Source organism: Mycteria americana, chromosome 2 (assembly GCF_035582795.1).
Source record: "Mycteria americana isolate JAX WOST 10 ecotype Jacksonville Zoo and Gardens chromosome 2, USCA_MyAme_1.0, whole genome shotgun sequence".
NCBI lineage: Eukaryota > Metazoa > Chordata > Aves > Ciconiiformes > Ciconiidae > Mycteria > Mycteria americana.
Window position 1 is genome coordinate 10414010 of NC_134366.1, and position 23186 is coordinate 10437195.

The 23186-nt window shown below is 39.8% G+C and overlaps 1 protein-coding gene and 1 long non-coding RNA gene across 2 annotated transcripts in view; one reads left to right on the top strand and one right to left on the bottom strand.

Annotated features, from left to right (window-relative positions):
• Positions 1-6912, bottom strand: part of LOC142405281 (uncharacterized) — a 21372-nt gene extending 14460 nt beyond the window's left edge. Inside the window, exon 1 of the long non-coding RNA XR_012774115.1 lies at positions 6252-6912. This is a non-coding gene — a long non-coding RNA (uncharacterized LOC142405281). The remainder of the gene's footprint in view (positions 1-6251) is intronic.
• On the top strand, positions 6796-22583 carry NOM1 (nucleolar protein with MIF4G domain 1). Its single transcript, XM_075492389.1, is given in 12 exon segments — positions 6796-6820; positions 6823-7708; positions 8541-8663; positions 9609-9804; positions 11858-12181; positions 12706-12816; positions 14064-14231; positions 14858-14979; positions 19104-19236; positions 19604-19735; positions 20463-20572; positions 21590-22583. Coding segments are annotated over 12 exon segments (2508 nt in total). The 3' UTR covers positions 21768-22583.
• Positions 22584-23186: the final 603 nt, after the last annotated feature.

The window sequence follows — 23186 nt, forward strand, 5'->3', positions numbered from 1 at the left end:
TGCATCCAGGCAAATGTGAGTTGTCCTAAAAACAGATATCTTACCTCTGCCACCAGTAAGCAAGGAGGAAAATTCTACTGAGAACTAGAAAATTCAAGCTGTACAGAACCAGCCAGCTCCCTAGGCATACACATACATATCCAGTTGTGTAGGACTTTGTTCCTAATGTTAGCTCACTTGTCAGTAAGCTATTTTTTGCAAAATTATTCAGGAGAGAAAAGACGACAAGCCCTTTCATGATAAACATTGTAGTTACACAAAAAGGGCTTTTGTAATTGTTCCTGTTTTCACCTGTGTTTCAAAACCTATTTCATATTGGGCACAGGTGCAAGGGCTTACAGATCGGGCAACAGAAGGACCAGCTGTAGTTGTTAGGAGTAATGAATTCTCCTTTAAAGTAGCATGGGCAATAACTACCCTACCAGCAGGCTACCCTGACGCAATAATTTTTGTAATCTGCTAATGGTATGGCTTCATAACTGATGTAGGGTGATCTTAGACTATGCTGCCATTGGAAGGAGCAGTTTTCTTCTCTTTCCTATTGCTAACTACCTCTTTTTGTAGCTGAATCAGTGTCCTGGTTTCAGCTGAGACAGAGTTAATTTTCTTCGTAGTGGCTGGTATGGGGCTATGTTTTGGATTTGTGCTGAAGACAGTGTTGATAATACAGAGATGTTTTAGTTGCTGCTGTACTAGTCAAGGAATTTTCAGCTTCTTGTGCTCTGCCAGGTGCAGAAGAAGCTGGGAGGGGACACAGCCAGGACAGTTGATCCAAACTGACCAAAGGGCTATTCCATACCACATGATGTCATGCTCAGTATAAGCTAGGGAAGAAGAAGGAAGGGGGGACATTTGGAGTGATGGCATTTGTCTTCCCAAGTAACCGTTGCGCATGATGGAGCCCTGCTTTCCTGGAGATGGCTGAACACCTGCCTGCCCATGGGAAGTAGTGAATTAATTCCTTGCTTTGCTTTGCTTGTGTGCGCGGCTTTTGCTTTCCCTATTAAACTGTTTTTATCTCAACCCTCAAGTTTTCTTACTTTTGCTCTTCCGATTCTCTCCCCCATCCCACCGAGGGGGAGTGAGTGAGCGGCTGCGTGGTGCTTAGTTGCCGGCTGGGGCTAAACCACGACAATCAGAAAATTAATCCAGCCCAATTGAAAAGCTTATTAGTTTTATTTGGATCAAATCTTGGCTTTGGTGCATTATGCCACAAGTCCTGGTGTTAACATGAAGAAAAATGAGGGAATGCATTACCTGGACAAGTGCATGGCAGACTGAGGTCGTCCTAAAGTAGCTACAAAACTGCAGTCTTGAAAGATGGTGATTGCTTGAAAGGGATGTTAGCAGGTGTAGGAGTAGATTAGGGTGGTTTCTAGTGTCAGATATGTGCCAGACACCAACTGTGTAAACATGAGATTATTCAAGCTCATGCATATATAGTTTTGTTTCACTGCCTTGTCCTTCGCATACGAGTCACCTAACTCGGTATCTACAATGCAGTTGCCTGCATCTAAGAGTGTCGTGCACGGCTCCCTTTTAAATCAGTGGAGGTCTAACCGTTGGGTTAATGGAGTCTAAGGCACTGTCCATCTCGTCCTGAGGCAGAAGCCTGAAATGGATTAGATTAGATTTTTCTCTAAAAGTGACTATTTCTCTCCATTTGACTATAAACAGAGAGCAGGGTGACTGGCTCTGCTGTAGATGTCTGTCTAAACTGTGGGAGAACTCTATCTTGTCTGTCAAGGTTAGATCAGTGTTGCTATTTCAAAGTACTTTGAGAGAATGGTCGTTAACTAGAGATGTGGTGTGCACAGTCCACTGCTGCACTCTGGTTATGGTCAGGTAAGTAAGTTCCTGAACAGGAACTGTGTATTAAATTAATACTATATTACAAACAGTAACATAATGCATTATAGGAACAGAGATTAAGATGTAGAATGACCAACACGTATAAATTGATATCATTGTTACAGTACAAATTACCAGATCCAAAGTTTGCTGTTGTCCCGGAAAGACCTCCAAATTCTTCATTGTATTTGGCTCAGATACATATTTTGCAGATTTAACAAAGCCTCAGGAAAAATGCAGTGAGACTTTTGTTAATAGCTAGGAGCACCCCACTGAGCTACAAAAAGCTGCTGGAAATTAATTGTCCCTGAAAACAATTACCTCACACCATGTATAAAAAAAGACAGTGTTAGCAGTGGGATGAACAGTAATGCTGCACACTACTACTGGTGCAATTGCTCCTGTGTCAGTGGCACAATACTTATTCTTGCCAGTGTTTTCACTTTTTATAGATAAATAAACAGGTAAAAGGTGATTTTAACAAAGTAACAGTTAATTTTAGGGGATTTGTTTGTTGAATTCAAGTATGTGTAGGTATTTATTCCAGAGTGTCACTCCTATTTCCAAGTATTCTTTTTTTAAAGTTGCCTTGTCAGAATTAAAGAAATAGCTAATAAAAATAAAGACTGATCTTCAGGGAATAGAATTACAATTGGTATGTTAAAGCTAAGCAATTAACAACAAAGGAGAAAGAACAGAGGGAAAAGGAAATGTCCCTTGTTAAATATTTACTTTTTTTAAACGAAAACTGCCTTATAAATGACAATATAATACAAGTGTTCCTTGGATAAGGTCAGCGTTCAGCATAGAGTTAAGTCTCCCATAGAGACTTACATTTCTTGGCACAGAAACTTCGATTATATAAATTTCGTATAGGAAATGCAAAGTGCCATAATGTGGGACTTTGATCAATGATGCTATCCTGATTTATAATTGTTTTTTTTTTAAACTGTGATGTGCACAAAGCACTAATTTAAAAGCTCATTTTAGCTGCAACCTACCTCTTCCTTTTAATAACAAGAAAGTCATCTGATTACATTTTTTCAGTCATCCTTGTGTCACGTATTAGATAATCTCCTTATAGTTTAAAACTAAAAATGCTAATGGATTGGGGAAATGGGTTTCTGCTTTCACCCAGCATATCTGTCTTTTTTATGCTTGTCTTTTGGATCATTTATCTAAATAATAACCTTTAGTACCCACTCCTTCCTTCCAATGAACTAAAAGATATTAATGATTAAAGTCAGTGAATACACGTCTTCTCCCTACTCTAGTTTTGCCAGCTGAGGTTACCACTTTCAGCTGCTTTTTTGGGGGGGCAGGAGGGGGAGGACAAGCTGCGGACATCCCCTTGCAGAGCTACTCATATGGTTACTTCCTAATTTGTCTCAATCAAAACAGCCTAAGTTAGTGTAAACTAACTGTAGATCTCTTTTAATGAGTATCACCAGTCAGCACTGACTGAAAGGACATTGATCTCAGTGACTAAAAGAAAGCAATTATATGAAAAACTCAGCAAACAGCTTTCAGTCAGCAAATCTGTTGGGGCAGCCCCAGAAAAGAGACAGTAATAAGCCCCCTCAAGGGAAGGTGCTGTGGGTGGTAACTTCTTCAGCAGGCAAACCTGGAGATGCAGGAGGATATATTTGCATGGCCTTAGTCTCAGAATGATGGAAGATAACTCATTTTGTACAAAAGCAGCATGGAGAAGATAAATGACCAGCCCAAGGTCAGGTACAAAGATTGTGGAAATTGTGGGAGTAAGTGCCAGGACAGAGATTTTGTGTATTTCAGTTTTCATCATGCCTGACTTAAGGTGCATAAGGACCGAGCTTTTAGAAATTGCTTAGCACATAACCCTCTGGAAAAAAAAACCCACAAGATTCTGAGCAACAGGGATGTATCTTTAAAACACTAAGGAAATCGCTTTCGTCACCTACAGATACCTTCTGAAATAAACAGAACTGAAGCACGTTTGAAGAGCCAACAACTCTGTACTGCCTTGAGACTTTGCAAAACATTTTCCAGAGGAAAAGTATCCTTCCACAGCCAATGTCTCCCAGAAATTTCAGTTCTGCTGACCCCAGTGGTGACAGTATGACATGAGGGAAAACAATACCTCAAGTAGATGGATACCATGCTAGAGACTCACAGCAGAGTCTTCAAGTAACTTGCACTGTTCTGAGGCTCTCACTGCTATGCTAGAGACTCACAGCAGAGTCTTCAAGTAACTTGCACTGTTCTGAAGCTCTTACTGCTTAGAATAAATTCATTCTGGCACAAAGCTTTCAGTCTGCATAGTCAAAAAAGGCTTTGGATGTAAAGCGATATTCTTACATGAATCAGGCTGTTTTCTCCATTGATAAGAACAAAGAATGACTCTATGAGCTCAGTCTAAAATTCTTCCTGGTGCGGCTTTGATCTTTCCTGTGGTGATAAATAGCACAATATTCTCAATAGTTGCAAATTACAAAAGAGCCAGAATCTACCTATGTGTATTATGTAGTCACTAAATCACATTTTCATGGCATGTGGGAGGTGACCAGGAGACAATAGCAGACAGACAGCTAAAGGAATTGTATTCTGCTCATTCTGCAGAGGGTGGGGAAAATAATCCATTAATATAATTTAATAGGAAAGGAAATCTCTTAACAAATATTATCTCAGCAGGAAGCAAAAATTTACTGAAGCAACAATTCTATATGAACTTTCGTTTCCAGTGAATCATACCATTATGTTCAATTTCATTCTAAATGCAAAACCTGCCCTTGCGGCTTGTTCTCTGCTGCAGGATCACTGTCAAAACAAAGAACAATTACAAAATGTTCCCTCAATTCAGAATTCCTATTTGGTAATTGACGCCCATACGATGCAGAGAGCTAAATGTGAAATTTGTAAAATACAAACTGGATTTCTCCCCTTTTCTGGTATTTAGACAACACAGGAAAGTTGGAGAGTAGTTGACAGGACTTTCTAATTATTCACATTTTAGATTTTAAAACAACTGTATTTACCAGGTACTTGAAGCCAAATTGGTAAATGTAAAATAATAAACCACAATATTCTAGGATAGTATCTGAAATATTTGTTGTAATGTATTTATTTAGATATGGCATCACTAGATTTGCATGCTGAATTAGTCTATTAAGCAGATTGATATTTCTTTCAATACTACATTTTCTTGATTATTATAATTATAATTTGTCTGAAATATTGCTTTAATTGTTAGAAACTATTTTTACTTCACAAACAGGTGATAATAATTCTATTAGTATATTTTTTGCAAAAGTAGCATGCCCATTTTCACCCAAATTTGGGATTGTGGAGTTCAGCAAAATACATACTTTCCACATTTTGCTTTGTGACATGAGGTACTGAAAAAGGCAAATATTGACATTTTCTTTCTTTGAAGATACATGAAATTTGTCATTATGGGAAAGCTCTGTTGCCCTGAATGACAAATTACATGATGAGACAGACGGAAGATGCAAATCTTGGGGTTTTAAAAGCATCTAATATTTTCGCAAATTATATTCAGCTGTATTTATCTAGCATTCTGGCATGCTGCTGGATTACTGTTATCAATAAATCCATAAATAGGATGCAAAATGCATGTGAGCTGTCTGTGCATGAATAAAGAGCAGCCCAGCAATAAATTATAGCATAATATATAGTTTCAAATGTAGCAAAAGGAATGCCTTGACAAATCAATGCAACATATTTTGTCACTGAGAGTGAAAGATTCATTATGCATCAGCCTTGAGAAAGCTGGATTTCTGAAGCATGGGTCACCTAGGACATATGATGTAATGAGAGAATATGGAAACATGCACAGAAAGACAAAAATAATCTTCTGAATAATAAAGCCATATTAAATTTTCAGGTAGAATATAAGTCCTGTGCAGTACTTCATTGTTCAAGAGAGGTCAGGAGTGCAACGCCAAAGAACAAAATAATGAAGCCTGACTTCCTATGGATTTGGTCCCCACAGGAGATTCAAGACCAACCCTTTTTCTGAAACTGGGTCATATGCGCTGGCTTTCATTTGTGTTTTCTGGTGTCTGCTAAGGTCTAAACTCATCTTGTGGCACTTTGTTCAGCTGAGAAATTCTTTCCTCTACCCAGCCACCTATTTTGATGAAACTTGGGGAAATTCAGTGTTTCCAGGAACTCCAGACATCTGCCAGACATGACTGAAACTGGCACTAGATTTCGAAGTTGGTGGGAGGACAAGACACAGACACAGGGCCAGACACACAAACCCAGCAGGTTGCATAAGCCTCCAGTACAGCAAAGAGACTAAAAATAAGACCAACCAATTGGTTTTCCTGCTGACAGCAGGAAACTGCCATGGGACATTTAATTCCCTCTGATCACATAAATGACAGATGAGTTGTCACCTGCTGTGCATGCCAGGCCAGGCAAAGCAAGGAGGATCCCGTCCCTGTGGCAAGGGCCACTGGTCCCAGCAGCTGCATCACCTTGTCCTGCACGCCGCTGTGGATGGAAACGCCCCAACAGAAGTTAGCACTGGACAGAGGCTGTAGACGGGGACATTGTCTCTGGCATGCTCAGGAAGAGACACCTGAGGGTTGGAAGGGGCTTAAAATGGGGGACTGGGCAGGTGGAGGAGAAGCCAGGGGTGCTGATATCCCTCAGCTCCTGCGGCCTCGAGCAACAGCCTCGTGCCCAGCAGGCATTAGGGCCTATGCAACCACAGCCAAGGCTATGAGGGACGAATTGTTCCAGTCCCTTCTATAAGAAGAGGGACAAACCTTACATTTTCTCAAATACGTAAAAAAAAGAGGGGATCTCTACGGATGTAGCGGCTTTGGTACGGGTTTCAAGCGAGCTCCAGCCCCCCGGGGACCATCTCGTCAGAGCTGGGACCGTCTGAGGGGCCGCCCCGCGGCCAACGCCCAGCAGGGGGCGCTGCGGCCCGAAATGGCGGCCGCGCGGCGGAAGAGGAAGGTCGGCTCTTCCCCAAGATGGCGGCGCCCAGGCGCGGCGTGGCTGAGAGGAAGATGAAGCGGCCGGCGGCTGCCCGCGCTCGCCGCGGTGGGAAGCTGGACAGGCTGCGGCAGGCGGTGCAGGAGTTCGTGCAGGCAGCCGGCGACCAGCCGCCGCTGTCCCTGCTGAAAGACTCCGAGAGGCAGAACCGCAGGAGCCGCCGGGACGCGAGGAAGGAGAAGCGCAGGCTCAAGCGGAGCCGCCGCCGCCGCCTCCAACGCGGGGAGCCGGTGGAGGCCCCAGCGAAGCCGGCCCCAGCGAAGCCGGCTCCTGCCGCCCGCCCCAAAGCCCCGGCCTCGCCCGCCGCCGCCGTCGGAAAGCCGCGGCTGGGGCCGCCGCGGCAGCAAGAGGCGGTGCGGCCGCCTGTGCCGGCACCGACACCCCGCGCGGCCCCCCCGGCTGCCGCAACCGCCTCGGCGCGGAAGCGGGCCCTGCTGGAGGCCAACGAGGAGGAGGAGAAGGAGATCCGGCGCCTGGAGCGGCAGCTGGGGCTCGGCAAGCGCCGCAAGAAGCAGGAGGGGACCGCGGCGGAGAAGCTGCCTCAGAGCTTCCTGCGGGACGGGCTGGGCTACGTGCTGGGCGCCTTGGGCTCCCGGGCCGGCCTCAGCAGGCTGTGCGAGAGCAGCGACGAGGAGGAGGCCCCGGAGCCGCGGGAGGGCCAGCCGGGGCCGAAGGAGGAGGACGAGGAAGAGGAGGAGGAAGAGGAAGAGCCAGAGGACGCCTCAGACCCCTCCGAGGGAGGCGATGTGGAGGGACAGTGGGAGAGCGGGAGCTCGTCCTCATCCCCCGAGGACGGCGGGGTGCTTGAGGCCAGCGAGCCCCCGGGCGAGGAGGAGGAGCAGGTAGGGTGTTCGCCTCAGATAACGCAAACCTGCTTCTCAAACTACATGCCACAACCTGAAAGTAAAGCAGAGTTTACATCAGCTCTGTAAAGCACGGGTGTTTGCGGTCTAGTCAGGCCATGCAGAGTGTTGTCGTGGGTCAAAACAGCACCGGGCCCAGCAAGTGTTGAGTTCAGAGGCCTGCCAAGTCCCAGGGACAGCTGTTGGGCGTGGAGGGTAGAGTTCCCCCAGGTCAGGATGCTGGCAGATAGTACCCTAAAGCACAAGGCCTGTGGCCTTGTCTCTATATCCGAGATCAGCAAATAAAAGGAACAAAACAGTGGTGCTACCCCGCCTTTAGAGTTTAAGAACATGATTAAGCTCTCTCTGCTCTTAGCAGAAGTGCTTATGTTAAAATTAATATCTGTTGCAAACTGAAGTATTACTTCTTCTGGATGATCCCAGAGGTTCTGCCTGCTTTAGGTCTTGTAGCACGGGTGGAGGACACGAGGCCAAACGGGTCATTTAGCCCGCATGGCACTAAATTAAACTGTTAGTACATCTGCAGCTGATAAAACCAAGACCTAAGATGTCAGGTTTTCATAACAATAACTTAAAGAAAATTTCATGTAAAGGGAAGAGGTTTTTAGCTGCCATCGAGTTGGTCATAAGCAATAACTTGTTGTGTGCTTCTTTTCCATATGAAGTTGTTCCTTTGGCGTTAGTTATTAGATGGTAAAATATATAGTTAACTAAAAGCTTGGTATATTAATTTTAAATATAAATGTATATTTGTGTTCAAATATTTAAGATGCTAGTCTCATTTGGTATCTTATTTTATTGTTTTCCTCGTAAGAGTCATAATCACAGTGCTATGAAGTATGTTCCCCCTCAAGTAAGGAAAGCTCAGGAGACACTAGATGACAAGAAAAGAGAAGAATTGGGAAGACTGAAGAAAATGGTGAATGGTCTCATTAATAGGTAATATAATAAGGAAAGTCGTTAATCTTTCTGATTTGATGTGACAGTACTCATCATTCAAAGAAAAGTGGCAAGGATGTGACTTCTCTCTTCACAAACTGATTTTAATTTGGCTATCAGGTCTGCTATCCTTAATAATAATTATCTTTGTTGATATAAATTCTTCAAAGTTGGTTGTTATAGAAGTTGAAAAATCTAGAAAATAAATTTTAAGATTGGGCTGAATTCCACACAGCAGTTGCCTGCAAGTGCTAGGTATAATTCACTAAGTGTCAGTTGGAGTATGCCTATAGAAAAAACTCATAATGTGAGTTATAACTCCCCCAAAAAAGCATTATTTTCTTTTTTTAATTAAATAAAATTAAATTTCTCCAACACTACAACTGAGGAGGAGCAACATTTCATAGCTTAAAGTACTGAAGAACAGAAAAAGTAATTAACACTTTAGAGTATTTTTAAAATGAGAAATCTGTTGGCATTTTCTTTTGTCTATGTTATCTGTAAAATGCAAACTACAGTATACAGTTTGTTCAGTGGTTTAGAATTTGATATACCTTATATGTTAGAAAAGTATGAGGTATTTTCATACTCAATTTCTCCGACAACTGTGATGTGCTATAGTTACAACTGCTAAGAACAAAGTCTTTTCTTAATAAGTCTGTTCAGTGTGACAGTAAGTACATTGGCAGTACTTTGTAAATACTGCTGCTAATCTGTTTTTACATGTAAATATTTTCTAAAAAAACCCCAGAATTAAACATATGTGGTATTTTTTTAGTTTAGTGAACACAAGTACAAAAGGTCCCTTCCAGTCATCTTTTCAATCTTTCTTCTTAAGCCAAGCTATTTTGTCTAAAAAGAATAGGTTGTTTGTTGGGTAAATTGAAAATTGTGGGATCATGTAAAGGGAAGAAAAAGTGAACACTGGATTTTGTTTCTCAATAGGTTGAGTGAACCAAATTTGGCCTCCATTAGTGGACAGATGGAAGAGCTCTACATGGCCAACAGCAGAAAGGACATGAATGAAACTCTGACAGATATTCTCATGAATGCTTGCGTTACTGCAGTTGCCATGCCTGCAAGATTGATGATGGAGCATGTCCTTTTGGTCAGCATTCTTCATCATAATGTAGGAATTGAGGTAATTCTTGTGGTTGGGACTGATTTTGTTTAATAATACATATTGTAGAGTGTTTTCCTTGATACTTTGTTTGAATTGCCTTTTCATTTTTGATTGTGTGTCACTAAAAAGCATCTCTAGTTGAATTTCATCAGTATTTGTAGCTTATTTGCTAGGTGTCCACAAGCGAAAGGGACAAAGTCTGTTGCTTTATCTAATTAATTTATTTCCTCCATGAGTTACCACTAGTCACTTGTCAAAACATCAGTGTTTTTCATCAAAATCTTTCTGCATTGATAAACCTGAATTTTTTAAGCTTCAAGTTTTCTCCTCTTTTAATTACACTGATCCATTTCTTGGGTATATGAGGCTATTGTTGTTGAACAATGTGTATCCAGATAAGGAAAGCGCTGCAGTTACAGAAATTCTTTTACATCCATAGAAAAAGTCATTTTTTTAAGCCAAATCATACAAATCATTGGTGGAATTAGCTAGGTATATCAATGACTCCAGAATATGAACAACTTCAAAAAGCATGGCAAATTTTTTTGAGGTTTTTTTGTGTTTTTAGGCCTGATGAATGATTGAGATAAATATCTCTTGCTTACTGTTAAGAAGAAGCTGAAACTACTGATGTCAAAGGGAAGATTTTAGCTAATTTCAGTGAAATGTCTCTCAGGAAACTGAGGTGCTCCAGCACCATGTTCCTATCAAGTTATGTTTTCTTTCTACATCTCAATCAAAAAGATGTATTGATGCAAGTTCTTCAGTTTGTCATATAGTGACCTGAATGTTGTCTCTGAAACCATATTAAATATCATCAGATGGATGCAATTACAGCAGCTTTCTCCATGCAGCCTTGCCATTAAACTTTTTTTTGTTCCTCTTTGCTGCTTGAAAGGCAGTTCTGACTGCAAATACAACATAATATTACAATGCTGTTTTAAGAAGAGAAACACAATCTTTTTTGAAGTTGAAACTTTGCAAAATACCTAGTAATAGGTTTTAGATATAGATATAATAATAGGTATTAGAAATAGATAGATGATATCCAGACTGTCTTCTGTACTACTTTGTTGCACAGCATCTTTGAATCTAAGGCTGTAGTATTTAAGTATAGTATAAAGCCCCATTATTTTTTCTGTAAAATAAATGTAGCATATGCATTACATGAAAGTGCGATAGCACAGCTGCATTGAAGATTAGTTTGAGCAATGCAGAAGTTGGGATTCCAATAGCTGTGTTTATACATTTGTGCAATATGATCGTTGGATAGTTAAAACCTAAGCTGGTCAAGGCTTCTAATCCAAGTCAGTACTGCTGTTGGGACTTTGGTTTTCATCAGAACAATCAGCAAATAGCTCCATAATAATGGGGGGGGGAGTCTTGTTTAGTGGTAATGTGTTCAGTACCTTCCTATATTTTGGTATGCTTTCTAATTCCAGTCTTTAGCATCAGTTCTCTCTTCACAAATATAGATACTCCAAAATTTCTTTTCCCAACTGTACCACTGACAAATGGCTAGGACTTACCCCACTTCAAAATCAGCCTAAGCTCATGCTCAGCAACTGTGAAAACTTGGTATGTTGGGGGTTGTTTTACAATTTTTTTTTTAACCCTCCTGTTAAGGATTTTGTTCTGGAATGCTGAACTCTGTGATGCATTTGGTTTTTGACATGCAGCTTTTACTGGATGAATGACTAGTAGTAACAGCATGCTAGCCTGACAGCTGGGAAGGTGCTAATATGTGTCCATTAAAATTATGTAAACAAATTCTGATATATGTGTACTGTCAGTTCATAACATTTGCTTTTCTTGCACAGACTTTAAAAGGCAACTGGATGGCATATATGAGGTGTAAATAACATATACTTTAAGAAAATGTCACGCCACTTAAATATTTGTATATGTAAGTGTAGAACATCCATGTTGGTTGAGAGGAGCAACGTTTCTTTAAAATTAATAGTGGCAGTGCCCCAAAAATGAATGTTTTACAGATGTCTATAAAATCTACTTATGGTTAACTGCTGGTTATTCCCCCCCCTCCCCCCCCCGCCAATGGAACTATTGCCAGGTCGGCGCTCACTTTTTGGAAGCCGTGGTGAAGAAATTTGATGAACTCTGTAAAAGTGATGCTGAAGGGAAAGAATGTGAAAATCTGCTTGCCTTGATTGCTCATCTGTATAACTTCCATGTGGTTCATTCCCTGCTGATCTTTGATATTCTGAAAAAGCTTGTTAGCACTTTCACTGAAAAAGAGATTGAGTTGATTTTGTTTCTTCTGAAAAATGTGGGCTTTTCCTTAAGAAAAGATGATGCGTTGGCTTTGAAGGAACTTATCACTGAAGCCCAGAGGAAAGCAAACACAGCAGAGAAGAAACTCCAGGATCAGACTAGGGTATGTGTGTGTGTTTTAAAGATTTTCTGTTCTGAATAGACTTTAATGAGCACTTGGATACATGTGTTAATTTACCAAAATGTTTTCTGCTACACTCTATTTAGATTTTAAGTTACCATTAGTGTTCAGTTGTTGCATTCAGTTATTTGCATTCTTCTTGTCTGTCTTTCTCCATTAGTTCTTAGGACACAGACACCAAAATGCTTGTAATGGTTGAGACTAGAACTGTTTTGTGTCTTATGCAATGGACAGTGCTTCTGTTTCCTGATACTTCGTACACTTCAAAAAAAGGTCACTGAGGCGTGGTGTTTAGCCGATTAAGCTTTGAATTGAAGCTTGAACAGAAATGAATATAATAGGAGTTAAAGTAAACATCCTTCTTTGTATTCATGTAATCTAAATTTTGTTGTATGTTGCCAGCTGAGCTGCTTATTCTCACAGAATAGTAATTTCAAAGTACACTTTCTCCTTTATTAAAGAAACTCACAGCACATAATCCACAGAAATATTTATTTTCCCAATAGGTCCGATTTATGCTAGAGACTATGTTGGCACTAAAGAATAATGACATGCGTAAGATTCCTGGTTATGATCCTGAACCAGTTGAAAAACTCCGCAAATTGCAAAGAACACTGGTGAGAACTTTCTTGACATATGTAGTATAGCTGTTCTTAAACCAGAAGTAATTATTTGTATTGTACGTTGACTTGATGACCTATAGTATTTTTTAATTTGTTTAACAGTCCGAAACTCTTGTGGACAAAAATCACTTCTTAGATCCTGAAGTATTATATCCTGTGTCTAAGTTTAGTCAGCAGTCAACCAGCCTTCTGCAGAACAGTTTGAGAAAGGACATAGTACTTAGCCAAAGACGTTGCCTCAAAGTCCTATACTTGAAAAAGAGATTGTGGGATGTTTAATGGTTGTGCAGAAGAAATGAGTCATTATGACAAGTTCTTTTTTCCATAGATTTTGGATGCAGGCATCCGCTCCTAACTTCACCAGAATTATTTTGGAAGTCTAACACTTCTGAAAACCTGGATGTTTTTTCTTTCTTTTTTTTTTTTGCGGAGAGAGGGCAGTTTGTCTAGAACAATCCAGTATAAAATGCATGAAAGTAATTGTCTCTTTGGATTGAGAACTAATTCGTTTTCACAAGACTTGAATCTGGTTTTAGAGTCCCTGTATCTCCAACCAGAAAATTACACTACTTGTCCACAGCACCTAGAGCATCTTGTTTTTCAGAAATTTGTAAGTGCAGGATGTGCACATCAGTGATAATAGGCCAGGCAAAAATAAGCTAGGTAACCTAGTTCTGTAGAATTTCCTTTGTTTTTCGCAGTCCTCTTAGTATGCTTCTAGCATCCTTTGTTGAAAATTCTTATTTTGTTCAAAGAGTTTAAACTTTTTGGTTTTTTAATTGTACAAAACTTAAGGCAGTTTGTCATGTCATTTTATTTGATCATAAGTGTTCAGAAGGAAAATCATGACCAGATTGTGAGGTGCTGCAAGTGATTTTCAATGTCAGCATCAAGTCTGAACTCTAATCAAGTTTTATGATTGGAAGATGTCTACTTTTTAATTGATTGTGTCTTTTTTTAAAAAATTAAAAAAAATATCAAGAGCTTCTAAATGTAGATTTAAGCTAATTCTTGTATTTGAGAAATTAGAGCATATGGGAAACTTGTAAATTCTTTTCAGGTTGCTGACTGAAACTAAAGGTTGTGGGGGGCAAACCTGTGAAGACCTTTATGGAGATTAAGTTATTTGTTTTAAATTAATTTTAAGTAATTAAAGTATTTGGGGGGGGGTTGTTTTGTTTTTTTAAAAAGAAAGCTTCAAATAAACACTTTTGGGTTTTTTTTGTATTTTGTTATTCAAGGTTCACAGCAGTGGTTCTGGAAAAGAAACTCAGCTCCGTGTCTCCCTGGAATCTCTCCTCAGTGCTGATCAGGTTGGTCGCTGGTGGATCGTAGGGTCATCCTGGAGTGGAGCACCAATGATTGATGATACAAACAGCAAGACTCAGCAAAAACTGCATATAGGAAAGGTAAATCCAAGCAGTGCTGGTTATAAGTCTAAGTGTTTGTGATCTTTTGAATATTCTTCATACAGGTGAATAAGTTCATTTGAGAGCCCACCAAAAAAATCTTCATGGGCTCTTGTAAGACTTAAGTTTTTGGACTGTAAATTCTGCTCTTACATTTTTCGAAATGTTGTACTCGTGCACTTCATAAGAGCTGTTACTACAAATATTATGGTATAGCTTGTTTTTTCTTATCCTGTGGAATTGCAAAAGTAACTTGTTATGTAAGTGGAAGAAGAGTCTTGACCTAAAGCGGATTTGCTAGTATGAATTCTGGCAGATAGTGTTGTCTGTCCATGGCTGGCATATATCTAAGTTGATTCTAAAAGCAGTGTGGTGAGATGGTCATAGTGACTTGCATTAGAGAAGCACGTCTTAAAAATAATTGGCACAATTAAAATACGTTAAAATATATTTCCCTAGTTGAAAAAGCTCCTGATGATGCCTCTGGACAAAAGCTCAGGACCTTTGGATCGATGCTTCATAGTTTACTGGAGATCTTCATTAATGGTCTTACTAGAGGCTGCACAGAAATAGCTTTCTTAAAGCAAGCATAAATAAAATAGCATTTAATTGTGGTTTTTTTTCAGGTGAGTTCAAAGATAATGGAGCTTGCTCGTAAGCAGAGAATGAACACCGATATCAGGAGAAGTATTTTTTGTGTCTTGATGACAAGTGAAGACTTCCTGGATGCCTTTGAAAAGCTTCTCAAGTAAGTACAGACTAGCACAGAAGACAGCCCAGAACTAAAAATAGCATTAGCTGGATTGGAAAAAGAACATTGCTGGTCTGGGCTTAAAAGCATTTAATTGGTAATACAATTAAGGAAGTGCATAGCTAGGGCTCCACATAGGGTAAAAGGGTAGGAGAGGGACCAAAACCCTGGTGTAAGGACTAGTAGGGGGCAGGCAGAACTGACTGGCAGTCAGAGGAAAGGAGAAGCCCCTGTTATTGTCACTCATGTCTATAACTGTGATTTACAGCATCTTTTGACTTAAGAAGCTGTGTCTTTTTGCATTGAAGATATGCATCCCAGTCTAGCGGATTGAAGTCTGTTGCAGGCTTGCTTCCTTACAGAGGCAGACCAGAAGCCCCTTCAGAACATCTCATGGTTTTGTCACTGGATTTCCATGCTACTGCCACTTCCTTTACTTCTTGCCACCTTGTTAAGCCATCTTGTAGGTCTCTGTCCATACTTGTATGACCTGGTAGTGTTCTAGCACCTCCACTTCCCTCTTACAGAATTTATTAGCTTTGGATTTGCTCCAGGGTCACATTTCAAGTTAAGACCAGTTTCCTTACCACTTGGCAAACACTGTAGAAGAAGATGTGATCAGGGAAAAGCTCAAACTAAGCTATTCTTTGTGTTTGTCAGAATATTAATTGTAAGTCTATAGTAACTGGGAGGGGAGAGATCAAGTCTGAACTTTTCTATTGCAGCCTTGTAATTCAAGGGAATTGTCTTACCAGGATGGCATGCAATTATTTAATTTGCTAACCAAACCAAAACAGACTTTGTAATAAAGTCAACTAATATTTGATTAAATGCCACTTCTGCAAAACACAGATTGGATTTAAGACTGTGATGGAGTCATTCCAATATCTTAATATGGCCTGTTCAATTAAAAGAAATTAGCTGCTGCTGCTGCAGTTTTTGCCAAGACCTGGTAGTTCAATTTGCAAATTGATCCTTGACTCTCATCCGTGCTATTTAAACTAGTATACAAATCTGTATACATACAGGCTTGGCAGAAAAACTCTGTCTACAGATTGCCTGGTGTGTGCTGATACCGATTTTTATACAGCAAACTCAGAGAGAGGACTTCTCAAATCTGCCCACATCTGGCAGAATATAATGAAAAGTACACAGAATTTTCAGTAAAGGAATTAACTTTAATGTGAACATGCGTTCCAGAGTGTATGGGAATTTATATTCCTATGTTTGATGTCAGTCTCATGAGGAAGAGCCTGAGAAATACATAAAGAAATATTTTAACTGTGCTTGTTGATTCATCTGCTGCTAGATCTCTGGCAGAGTTGAGGTGTGGTTAAATGGTAATTTAAACCATTTAAAATCCATGCTGCTATAGTTCTGCTTGTCTTTCTCCTCCTTACATCAAACGAAAGTAATTAGTTTGAAGCCAGAACAGCTCCCTGAAGTGGCTCAGCTTGTGATTGCAGAAGTGTCAGTGTAAAGAGAGGACTGGAAACATCACTGGAGACAAAGAGAAGAGAGTCAGACTTGATCTGTTTCATCAGCTGAAGGCTGCACCTCCTTCACAAACCACAGATTCGCACATGAGGGGGAACAAATGCTTCTTAAGTTTGATGAAGAGGCAATTTTTTAAGCTATTTTATAGAGGTGACAAATTTGAGAAACTTTGCATCTCACAAAAAATTGAAACTTATAAAAGTCTTAGATATCCTCTTGTAGTGTGGTGTGTAATTTAGGATAGCAAGTATGTGACTGTATCTACTGAAATCATTTGAACTGACTTTAAAAGGTGGGTTTGAGTATTGCTATTTTTGATCTAAAGGCAATGATAGTCTTGGACTTCAGCTGATGATAACTGGCCTACTTAGAGGCAGGCTTCTGCTGGTGATAAATAATCTACTCCAGAGGCAGTTATCCCATATAGAGGAGGAAATTCCTAAAGTGATCAAGCCATACAAGTCCATGGGCATATCGTAACTCATGAATGATTTAAATAGGTGAGGTGGTTGCATATTCTTTGTCTAAGTTATCAAGCTTATGAAATATACATACTATCTGGCAACATGCATATTTCCTAAATAAGCAAGTCATGATAGAAGTTATCACAGAATCACAGAATCACAGAATCATATAGGTTGGAAAAGACCTTTAAGATCATCGAGTCCAACCATAAACCTAACACTGCCAAAAACCACCACTACACCATGTCTCTAAGTACCTCATCCAAACGTCCTTTAAATACCTCCAGGGATGGCGACTCAACCACTTCCCTGGGCAGTCTGTTCCAATGCTTGATAACCCTCTCGGTGAAGAAAAATTTCCTAATATCCAGTCTAAACCTCCCCTGGCACAACTTGAGGCCATTTCCTCTTGTCCTATCACTTGTTACCTGGGAGAAGAGACCGACCCCCACCTCTCTACAACCTCCTTTCAGGTAGTTGTAGAGAGCGATGAGGTCTCCCCTCAGCCTCCTTTTCTCTAGGCTAAACAGTCCCAGCTCCCTCAGCCGCTCCTCATAAGCCGCTCCTCCTTATGATGAACAAGGAAAAGGAGAGTGTGCCAAATTAGTGATTGCAATGTAAACTCACAAGTAGTCATCTAGTAAATGCATGTCTGGTGTCTGAAAACCTGTGTATTAAAACAAAACAAAACAAAAAAAAAAACAAAAAAAACCCCTTTTGTTGCTCTGTAATAAAATCAGATAGAACTTGGCTGATGGGAGAGCAAGCAATTTATATCACGGAGACAGCACTTACAGTGCTGGTCTCTTTTGGAGAAGCAGACTTCTAAGTTTTCACCGCTCATTAGCAATCAGCCTAGAAATCATCCCAGATTTTCATATTGTAAAACCTTAAATTCTGGGGTTTTTGGCTGAAAGGCAATATTTTCTCTGTTAATCTGGTACATGTCTGTGATCAAATGCAATGGCAGATGTCTGGAGGTGTATACAAACGAGGGATATTAGACTCAAGCAATGACAAGCTGTACTCTACAGACTGTAGAGCAAGTTCCAGTGGAGTCAAACTTAGTTAGAAAATACACTTGAGTTATACTGATGCCATATGAAACTTGAGCTTGAAGCAATGAAAAGAATTTTGTATGACATTTTTCAGATTATAATACGAAGCATTTTTCATTTTAATTGGTTTTAATGCTGCCAAGCATTTGGCAGCCCTGGAAGCTAAATCATATTATTCACAGAACAGGTGCATTGCAAGTTAGTTACCATTCCCTGCCAAAGTGTCTCAGCCCTCTTTTAGACTGGTCAGCTGTTCAAGTGGGAAAGCTGTTCAGTCCTTGGCCTTTACGCTGAGGCAGCCAACATAAGTACTCATTGCTACTCACTGTTTTCTTCAGGCTTTTTTTTTTTTTTTAAGGTGGTTTGAAATCACTGACTGCATCCTCTTAGGGTACTGTCAAATGATAATGAACTTCAAGTATTATGTAGCGTGGAGTTCACCTAGAGATTAAAAGATTCATATCACCAAGTAGGAAAAACATCTTAAAATATTTTCTTATCCCTATTAAGTACCACAGAAGTGAATGGCCCTGGACATGTGTCTCTAAATAGGCTTATGCTGATCCAAAGGCTGTTTTTCCTCCTATGACCGTAGGTAAAAGTGTGAGATAACCACAACAGGATCCTACAGTTCTTGTTTCACTATTTAACCTTTGTATTGGTACACCATGCAGCAGCGCTTGCTGCAGTACTACTGCTACATTCAAAGGCACGAGACTCCATGATGACAGGGTCCTCTCTTCCGTTTTTCATGGAGAGCTACAGACATGGAGTGGGCTACCTTTCCTTCCCCAGGCAGCAATTATACTTGTATCATTCCACTTCTGTCTGTTGAGGTCTTGCCTTTGCAGCCACTCCTTTAACACCGATGATACCATAGCATTTCCATGTTGCCATACCAGGATACTGATTTAGCCCAGAGTCTTAAGGGTTTGAGTCCATTCAGTGTTTTAAAGACTTTGTAAGAACTTTCTAACAAGTAAAATGTAATGTGTTTGGTGGGTTTTTTTCAGTATTACTCTCGGATGTTGACTGTAACTCTTACTTTGTGGCAGTAATTTTTTCCTTACTAAACAATTCTCATTCTCTCGCTAAATTTTAGGCTTGGACTGAAAGATCAGCAGGAGAGAGAAATTGTTCACGTTATCCTTTACTGCTGCTTACAGGAGAAGACATATAACCCCTTCTATGCATTTTTGGCTAACAAGTTTTGTCAATATGAAAGACGATTTCAGGTGAAGAAAAATCTGTTTCTGCTTTGGTTTAGTGTCATTACTGTGGTTAGGAAGACATTTATTAAATACCTGAGAATGGATGCATGTCTGTTACGATCTTGATCCTGAGGAAAAATTCTGCTGGTATAGCTATGCATTCAGTAAGGCGTACTCAGGGTCAGCTCTGAATAGGAAATAAAATAACTACTGCAGAAGGTTTGCTTTCCTCTTTTACACATTTTAAAAGAATTGAACAGTCTGATCAAGCATCTCTGTTAATTAACAGAGGGCTCATAAAGAATAGAAGGTCGAAAGGTTTTGTTATGTTGTTACTCATTTAAATAGTCACTTGACTTGTAGGATTTTTTTTTTTTCTTTTGACACCTAGGTGACATTTCAGTTTAGTATTTGGGACAAAATCAGAGACTTAGAAAACCTGTCAGCCGCTGCCATCTCCAACTTGGTTTCACTGTTGGCTCACTTAGTAAGGACAAAGTCATTGCCGCTTTCAGTTCTCAAGGTTGGTGTGTCATCTTTTCAAAATACTTCCGTGTTTTCCTTGCATTTGCTAGTTCTATGGAAAATGTATTTTCTCTGTTACCTAGCTGGTACTTTAGCTGTTCATGGTCATAAGCTAAGACAAAACTTGTTCTAAAATTACCAGATTAATCCCATTGATTACGGTAATGCTATCATTTGAGGAAAGGGGAACCTATGGAGACCCAGGCATACAGAAAGCCTACAATTCTATGTCTACAGCAGTTGTAAGATTATTTTCTTTAGAGTCTCCAGAGTTGGAACTGAGGCCCCTTCATTAACAGGCTTTGTCAGTGGGTTCTGTGCTATGCTTTTTAGCTGATGTTGATTTTTATTAGACCAGAAAGAAATATGCTGAGCACTTGAATTTCAGAATGAGGAGTCCATAGAACTTTATTAGAAGAACAATTGAAATGTGTTAAACAAGCAATTACATGGACTGTCCTAGGTACTTCTGAAGTATTTATCTAATTGAGAAATTATATCCGGTATGCTGGTACTAGTAGACAGGTTATTCCTTAGAAACTTCTCTGCTTCCTTATTGATTGGCTTCTGGAGGCAGCATTCTCAGCTAATTCTTCCGTGCCAAACTTAAGGCTTGGTATATATGGGAGGCCAGTTGGTGTGCTAAAAGCTGTTCATTTAGAAGATAATTCAGCTGTTTGAAATACTTGAATTAATCTAATTCTCCCTTTCCCTCTCTCCACTAGGTAATTGAATTCAGCGAACTAGATAAACCCAAAGTCCGTTTCTTGCGACAAGTATTAAGCACGCTGTTAACCAAAACAGATGCTGAAGAACTTAGTGACATTTTTGTTAGGTAAGTGATCAGAGAGATCTCCAGGGAGCCCTTGGTGAGTACTAATTAAGAAGATAAGAAGTTTGCTTATTTTGTTTGGAATTATACAGTGCCTTTTCCAAAGATCAGCCATCCATCCCTTAAAAAGTAAGCTCTTCTGGGTGAGTGGGGGGAAGCGTATCATTTGTGTGTTAGTACAGGCTCTGATATAGATACAGCTGTGAGAAGTGTTATACAAAATAAGGCTTTTGGATATTCAGTGTATCATTTTGGTCATAGGATTTTCATGAGCAGAGCTCTGTAATTACCTGCTTTCCTTATTGCTTTACTATCTGTGTGCAGTGGGATTCACTCGCCCAGCAGTCTTTGCTAGAAGGTATCTTTAGCATAAGAAGGAAAAATAAAGAAATACTAATGAGGGAAAAGTTTGGGGGATTTTTTTTTTTTTTTACATCAACATTGTATGGAAAACCATATTTTTGTATATGGGACAGGGTTGTCTGGAGAGGCTGGGAAATCTCCATCCTTGGAGATGCTTAGGACTTGAGTGGGTAAGACTCTGAGCAACCTGACCATACCTGGATGTTAGTCCGGCTTTAAACAGGAGGTCGGACAAGATGACCTGCCGACAGCCTTTCTGACTTAAATTATTCGGTGATTCTGTTGTATTAAACTTGTAATGTCACAAAGTTAGAAAAAATTAGGTGATTATGTTTCAACCATTAACGCTTTTCCACAAGGAAGCTCAAACATGGCGTTTGCCTTGGGTTTTGCTGTAATGTAATTGTTTACATAAAGCGAGTCTAAGGCTCCAATATCCCGTTTTATTGTTGACAACCAATTGTTTGTTGAGTGTGTTTGGGCTGTTTGCCAAACCAATGTAGACTTGCTGGTAATTTGAAAGCCTTTTCAGAAAAGCTCCTTTTATAGGTTGGATTTTTTTCTATGTCTCTATTTGCAGAAGATAAAGAAAAAAAAATTAAGAAATTTCTGAAACAGTAGAAGACTAAATACTATTTTTGATCTGTATTTTTACAGGATATCTGACAACCCCAAACTGGGAATGCTACGGGAAGGCTTGAAACTCTTCCTTAACCACTTCTTACTGAAAAATGTACAAGCCCAAAAAAGTACTGAAGAAGCTAGCTTATTAAAAGAGAGAGTTGAACTAGCAACCAAGGCTTTGCAAGCAAAAGAATCCAAATTGAAGCTATAGTTCTGTTTTTCTAATAAAATACATAGAAAAACTGAGTCTGCGTGAAGATGCAAAGCTGTGTTAGTCTTTCAGACCCAAATAATTGAGAATGAGGAGAGCCACGTTACTCTAAAGGATCCATTTTTTGATGTAAACAGTTACTTTGCTCTACACACTAGTTACAGGTTTAGTTGAAGGTGATGCAAGGCCTTTTTGAAGAAAGGGAAAATACATTTTTTGTCATGTCCTTTTTTAGTATGAGTGCTTCATGTTGATGGTTAATATCTGGAGAAGGATGAATTTCTCTTCTGTGATAACTGCCAGCCAGCACTAGCATTCTGCATTGCATATTGTAACCTTTCATTTAAAATAATAGCATAATACTGACCACTGTATGTTAAAGAAGCAGCCTTAACCGAAGGCTTTTAATAACTAATCATTGTACTTGCCTAAGAAACAGGCCACTAGATGGCACAACTACTGGTGAGTCAGTTTTGGAAGAAATCGACTTTTTTCTTAAAGTGTTGAAGTTATCTGCTAATTCTGTGAATTGTTTACCTGACTATGGGTCAGGAAAAGATCTTCAGTTGGATTCAAAGCTGTAGTGAAACGACTTGAAGATCTGACTTTGCCCAATTACATTGGGTTTAGAGATCACAGCATAGTTTTATTGCTCTTTTAGCCTGTTTTTCGCAGCTTAAAAATTAGTTGCCTAATCACTTGTGTTAATCAGATTTTTCTAGACATAAAGAATAATATCAGTATGAGTCTTTTAACAAAAGAATACCTTCCTTAAACATCTGAATGGAAAATGCAGGCAAATTCTTAAAAAAAAAAAAAAAACCAAAAAAAAACCAAACAAAACAAACCACATGTACATTTCTTTCTGTAACAGTCAGTGTTAATGGTTTGTTTCTTTTGTCACCTTACCACTACACATTAAAGTGCAATTTTTCTGAAGGCTCTGCTGTTTGTATTAGCTTTACTCTAGCTGGCTTGGCAGGAAGGGAATGACTTTAAATTGGGGGGAGAGGGGGAAGCACTTTCTGGTCTGCAATATATGCTGCATCTGCATAATCTACCTGGGCTAGAGCTGCCAGCCCTGTTTCTGTAACTGGGCTTGCCCACTGGTGTCCAATAGTCCACTCACGGTGCCTTCTAATTGCATTTGATACCAATTGATCTATTCGGCTGCTTTGGATCTGTCCCTGTTGGGAAAATCTGCTCCCAGTAGGCATCTTCCAGAAAACTTTGTTCTGCAGCAAGAGAGGTGGACAAGAATTTTTTAATTTTTTTTTTTTAATCAAAGAGTTGAATGTAGAATACTCTGCTTGCTCAGTGGTATGAGTAATGTTTTCAGGCAGAGGAGTGCTTCCCCCAGCAGCCAGGGAGCTGTTTTTCTCACCTTTCCTCCGTTGGAAAGGGCAAGTTGTAGGGAAC